A 6,596-nucleotide genomic window follows, 5' to 3' on the forward strand; every position below is an offset into this window, starting at 1 on the left:
TCAGGAAAGAAAGCCTGGATAAAGGCTGAATATCTCAAGCAGGAGTTTAAGGCAGTTTCAGAGCCTGCTTGTTTTAAAAAATAATTAAAAAAAAATCATTCTACCTGCTTTTCAGTTCTGGGGTGTTTAAGATCCAGAGCCATGAGCATGCTGCTAGAGAGATGAGTTACAGTTTTTCGTTTAAATTAGTAGTGAAATGTAAGCCTGTCTCCTAGTTCCTACTATGCAGGAACTTTTAACTCTGTTGTTCAAATATCACAAAATTAAAAGATGCAAGTTCTCTAACATAAATTTTTTAAGTTGATTTTTTCTTTCTCAAGGTTTCCATATAACAAATATTGGGTGCTGTTCACAGGATGTGATGGTGGTAGGAGAACCAACTCTGATGGGAGGCGAATTTGGGGATGAAGACGAAAGGCTTATCACTAGATTAGAGAATACGCAGTATGATGCAGCAAATGGCATGGATGATGAAGAAGATTTCAACAATTCACCTGCACTGGGAAATAACAGCCCGTGGAACAGCAAACCTCCTGCTAACCAGGAGACTAAATCTGAAAACCCCACACCACAAGCTTCCCAATAGGTTATTCTGCAGCAGTAGCCACTGCGATGTATGTCAGTGGGTTACTAATTACTGTTTCACAACATTCGTGAAAAAAAAAATAAAATAAAGAAACCTTTCAATGGATACAGTATCTATTTCTAAACTAAAGCTGATTTTTTTTAATTAGGGAAAAATCTTTTATAAGCTTCCCTATACATTTCTTGGAAGCTTTCACATACAACATGATACTGGCACTGACCTCAATTAAAATAATTGAAAATTAAATAGCATCTCATGGCAAATTTGTGACAATGCATTCTATTGGAGGGGTTGTTTTTTTCCTCATCAAACAATGGCCATATTTTAACAAGTCATCAGTGCTCAGGATCTCATTAACGCAACTATGTAAAACTTTTTACAATTGTAATATATTTTCTGCTTTTCAACTTGCACCTGAAATTTCTTGTTTCAGAAAAAAAAATAAATAAAAAAAACCAGCTTTTAAGGAAAAGTAATTTAAAGTAACTTTTGTTCTTTCTTTAACTTTTCTTTCATTGGTTAATCTTTTAAGGATCCAGCATTTTTAATTTACATTTAGCTGATGCCAGTAGATACTCTTTCCATCATTTAATAAAAATGCTGAAACAAGAAATGTCTTTTTTTCATCAAAGACATGAGAAATATTTTTATGTGGAAAAAGACACCCAGTCCTATGAGAGTTTATGCTTTGTAAAATTGCTGTTGATCCAGATATTTTAAAGCCATGTAATCCATTAACTTTGTGGGCAGCTTAATAAATCTAAAACTTTTGTGTTTTTATTATTGTATCTGAGTTGGCTTTGTTGTTATTTCTTTTCATAGTATATTTCTTGTATAATATTTTTGTAAAGCCCTCAAACCATTTTTTTTTTACTTTTTTCCCCCCGATTCTGGTGTATTTATGTGAAACTTTATAAAAGAAACTAATTTTTTCATTTACATATTAATATGTTCAACTCATCATGTAAAGACACAGTGAGTCAGTGTGTTATATAATACAACTGTATTTTATGTATGCTTTGCCAATAAGTGTGCCAATAAACTGTGTTAACAAATGTGCTCTTATATCCTGCATTTAGTTCCTTGCGTGCCAAAGTCATACGCCCATGTGCATGATCATGCACCAGGAATTTTTGGAATCGGTGTTTCACCGAATTGCAACCTTTTTCCAGCAAAAAGGACAGGCTGTAGTTTAGGTGCGAATTGCTTGGAGCTCAATTTGGTTAGCTGCTCTTTTTTTAACATTAATGACGTGTAACACCACGGGTCAGGAACAGCAGTGAGAGCCACGCACAAGGGAGCGCAGGGCATCCAGCAGGAGCACCTCCATCCTGAACTTTGCACCCCTCGCCTTCCAGGGCCGGGGCTTATCAGAGCAGGGATTTCCACTCTGCTGAATTCTGTCTGATAGCTTCACAATGAATCCCTCAGCTGGGGCTGAGAGGATTTAAAAAATTCTGCTTTCTTCCCTTTGCTATGAAACCAATTGTTCGTGGGAGCAAGTCTCCAAAGCAGGATCTCTGGACTGGTGCAGCCTGCTCTGAATGCAGCCAGGAGTGTTCAAGCCCCTCAGCTAAGCTGGGAGGCACAGGGGGCACGTGCCCTCACCCCATACAGCTGAGAAGTCCTGCAAGGGGCACCCCGTGGGTAACATAACATGGACAGGGAGGGCAACTACTGACACAGACCACCGAAGGTACGTGATCCAGCCCTTTGTGCAGGGCAGTGATGTGTTGCTTATAAGTAACGCTATACTTTTAATATTCCAGGCATTATAAAAGCACCTGAAGAACTCTTTGTGTGTCTGTTGGTTTGTTTTTTCTGACTTTACTCAGAAGCCAGTCTAGGGAAATGTGTCTCCCAAATGAACACACACATTTTTTAAACTTGCTTTTGAGGATGTGATTCCACCAAACAGTTTTCAAACCACCGCTGCATTGCCATTTGGCTCCTCAGTGGGATACAGCTCCACAGTGCCCAAGGAACAAAACTGAGCCTCCAACCTCGGCATTGTTCTGCTGAAAGCAAAATCCTTCTTCAGTGAATTTCAGCACCTAGGGCACACCCCTCAGGAAGACAGCCTAAAAGATACTCCAGGTGTCTCTAGGATCTAAGCCCTCTGTGCAAAGCATATCACTTGTAGGGTATAAATTTATAGCCAAATAAATAATAAACATGGACTGAGTATATCAGCGTAGCCAGCAGAGTTACTCCTTCATAACACTTGCAGGGGGTAGGAAACTGTAGGTCTATCACTCAGAGACTATATCAGCACTGATTTTTCCATGTAAATAATTAAAGTCACACCGTATTCCATTAAGGGATCACTGACTCCTATATAGCTGCTATAACATTACAATTATACACAGTAATTCTAATGTTCAAAAACACTAATCATTCATATTACATCTCCATGAGCACACTCTAAAAGGCGTTCCTTATTATTAATCTTTCAAGGCTGGCACTACTATTTCAATTTTTAAAAGATTTATGATGTCATATTACCCCTGTTGTTTCAGTAAATAAACATAAGAACATTTGAAAAATGGGGAACAGACTCCTTAGAGTGCTGTCCTTGAATTAATCTGGAAGGACACTTTTTCCATATCTCCTCAAAAACCCACTCTACAAGCTATCAATCCACCCTATTGTGGTTAGGGTGAATAACAGATGGGGCTAGCTGATTTTATTTATTCAGTTATTCATAAAAGGAAATGTTCGAATGGGCTGGCTTAATGAAGTGGCTGGATACGTACAGCCGTTGACCACGCAGTCTCTTCATTGCCTCCTCCTTCATCCCCATGCCGTGGGCTGTTGCATGGGCTTTTCTTACCAGGTTTCCAATGACACAATAAACTCTTTTCAAGACCAATCCTCTGATCCTGTGTCTTCCTACATGCTTGTACCCTGTTCCTGAGAACATAGCCTATGGGTTAGAGGATTAAGACACAGCATGTACATTAAGTACTGGACTTCTTGCCTTTTGGTTATTTTATTTTTTAAATGACACTGGTTTTTGTATTCTCCTCTACTACCTCATGCGGAAAGTGGGAAAGGTGACTAAACACCAGAGGCAAGTTGAAGTAACAGGTCCATAAGTGCTGAGGTTGAGCTCAAAAATGAAATCTTGAAACCAACAATTAATTGTACTGTAATCTAATCTCACCACCTACAAGAACATTGTAGCTCTTTTAGACTTTGGAAGGAAATAATGTTGTTGACACTTTCCCCTGGGGAGCCATGCAATTATTAAAAGGAGGAAGGAAACTTATCTTGTGATGCTGAAATACTTTCAAAGAGAAAGCCCTCGTTTGTTTTAGCTAAATGGAGGGAAATACTGGCCCTGAGAAGTGCCCTCTCAAATCAGAGAGAGGAAATTCCGCAAGTTTACTTAGAAAAGCAGGATCATATAATTAGCAAAGTGAGCAAGTAAGAACACTGATAACTAGTGGGTTGCTGTTACAAAGGACTTACACTGTGTGAGAATCATAAGAAGTGGTACCTTTTGATTATGCTTTGAATTGCTTTGTTTCAAGGGTGGTTTTGTTTGGTTATCTTTTTCCCTTGGGTCAGCAAAGTTGACTTCTCAGGGAGCTTCCAAGTCACCAGCTGGTCTCACCAGCTGCCCCTCGTGAGGACATTCACTTCTTAAGGCTTCTCCCTTCTCCCTTTTACAACAAGTAAAAAGAAGTAGTACTTACAGCTTTGTGGTATTTTTTCAGAAAGAAAGTGTCCTCAGGTCTCACTATCTTTGCAATGGTACGTGTGAATGTAATAACCTCATAGGATAATTCAGTTTGCAAGGGGCTTCAAGAGGTATAACTGATGTTTGTATTCTTGCAGCATCCCAGGGCTCTGTGAAAGTCGTAAGTAACTATTTTTTAACCACAGCCCTGGAGAAGGGACTACTCTTGTGCATTTGGAAAGTGTAACCAGCTTGCATCCCTGGGGAACTGAGCAGAAGTACTCATTATTAGAGAGATGCTAAGGTAATCGGTCTTGAAGTATACAGCAAAAGAAAGGGGCTGAGGGAAAGGAAACTACTGAATGAAACGGCAAAATACAGAGCATTGCTGGGTGTTCTGTAACACCAGCGTGGAGCGAGGTTCCTTCCCCTAGCCTTTGCTGTGAAACACCGTTAAAGGAGTCTAAACTCTGGAACCAGCCATGAGAACAGACTAAATTTTGCAATTTCATGGCCTCCATGAAAATCCCATTTTAGCAAAGACAGGATGAAAGAGAAAACATGAATGATTGATATTAAAAGAAACCCAGTTTGTGCCTAATATATCCTGGAGAAACTGCTAATGGAAATTGAATAGTCCTGAAAATATTTCCTGAGACTGCAACTCTGATCAAGTAGCCCTATGGTGATATATTGCACGTCCAAATTAAAGCTGCCCTGGGGCACAAGTAACCCTAGCAGCTGGTTTTACTGTGTCAGACTGGATGATATGTATGGGTTTTGTAGTTTTTTGACAGTGTATTTTTATACAAGGCTAAGGCCTGAATCTTCTCCTATGTAAGAGGAGCTCCTGAATATTTAACATCCCGTGGAACTGACGTTACTCCAGCATATCATTATGCTTCTATGAGGAGTCTGGTGGTACCCCAGCATTGCAGATTGGCAGATGGTAACTTTAGCTTGAGAGTCACTTTTGGAAGTCTCTAAATTTATGGACCACACTGCTGTGCTTCATGAGAAGATATTAATTTCCACTAAACATTTGCAGTATTAAAATCTGTTCTAATTTAGCATGTTATTTTGACAGCAACTAGTAACAGTGCTTTCAAAGGGAGAGACTTTATTAAGAACAGCGATGAAGCAATGTAACTGCAGGAGCATTTCTTCCCTGACCCTATGAGTCACTTCTGAAATAAAAGAATTATATCCCTTACATCAAGAAATAATTTTAATTTTAATGGGCCTATGGGTAGTTTTAATCCATAAGTACATTTTAAAACACCATTATGCTCTCAGGATGACATCAGAGGAGAACACACTTGTGCATAAAGAATCAAAAACTTCATAAAAAGCATCCAGCCACACCAGAGCACAAACACTCCAGTTCCTCAAGAAATGGTGCTTCCACCAGCTTTACAGGGAGCAGGATGAAAAAAATAAGCTTCAGTTTGGATAGGTAACTAAATGTATCCCTGATAACTCAGGTGCACAATGCCATCGCTGCACGTTAGCAGAGGAGCATGCCTCAGCTGAACCAAGCAGATGCCCACCTGCCACACCTCCATTTCTGTTGTACACACAAATTGAAGATCCTTTAGGTCCATAACTAGGGTCTGTAATACTTTAGGCTGTTTTTCTTTGGGGGGGGTGGAGGGGAGTGGTTTGGTTGGGATTTTTTTGTTTGTTTGTTCATTTATTTGAGGAGAGGTTTGGGTTTTTGTTGTTGTTGTTTTTAATTTGTATTTTAATCTATAATATACATATTTCCAGCTCTCTAGGATCCTACCAGTTGAAAGGTGACATGCAAATTGGTCATTAGAGTGTATGGGGCGGGGAGCAGTATTTTATACTATGCTGAAAGGAAATCTACCTCTGGAGATTCTCAGGTTGTGTATTGCCCCAGTTTAATTAATAGCTCTGTCTCAACAACCCTGAATTCATCTGAGATAGTATGAGCAATTTGGTATTGAACAGCTATAATGTATAAGGCTAGTGTCTCCTTTGTAAGTGCATTAGGAGACATTTTAGCAAATGCTTGATATGAAACAGGCATTTAACACTCCTTATCACATTTGACTGCAACTCTCATTTCATCACATAAAGTTTCATCCTCCCTGAGTGATCTCTTGGGGGGTCTGAGTACTGGAAAGGCTTTTAAGAACTGTGTTCGGTGCTTTCAAATGTTGGGCTGGCTTTTTTCTTCTTCTTCTTTTTTTTTTTTTTCTTTTTTTTTTTCCATTCATTTTTTTTCATCTCTCTTTGATAGCTTATGAAAATTTGTTTGCCCAGAGTTTTTAACCTTCCACCTTCTTCTGGCTATGTGTA

General features: G+C 39.1%; 1 protein-coding gene across 12 annotated transcripts in view; it reads left to right on the top strand.

Annotated features, from left to right (window-relative positions):
- Positions 1-1,651, top strand: part of LDB2 (LIM domain binding 2) — a 373,131-nt gene extending 371,480 nt beyond the window's left edge. For 7 of the 12 annotated variants that reach the window (XM_072037750.1, XM_027457343.3, XM_072037749.1 and 4 more), the window contains one exon: positions 356-1,651. In XM_072037750.1, coding sequence (XP_071893851.1) covers positions 356-586 — 231 coding nt within the window. In that variant the 3' untranslated portion in view covers positions 587-1,651. Of the gene's footprint in view, positions 1-320 lie in introns of all 12 variants that reach the window. The other 5 variants (XM_005016981.6, XM_005016980.6, XM_021270532.4 and 2 more) reach the window with 3 other exon arrangements.
- The last annotated feature ends 4,945 nt before the right edge of the window (positions 1,652-6,596 follow it).

The sequence above is a fragment of the Anas platyrhynchos genome, chromosome 4, assembly GCF_047663525.1.
Source record: "Anas platyrhynchos isolate ZD024472 breed Pekin duck chromosome 4, IASCAAS_PekinDuck_T2T, whole genome shotgun sequence".
NCBI lineage: Eukaryota > Metazoa > Chordata > Aves > Anseriformes > Anatidae > Anas > Anas platyrhynchos.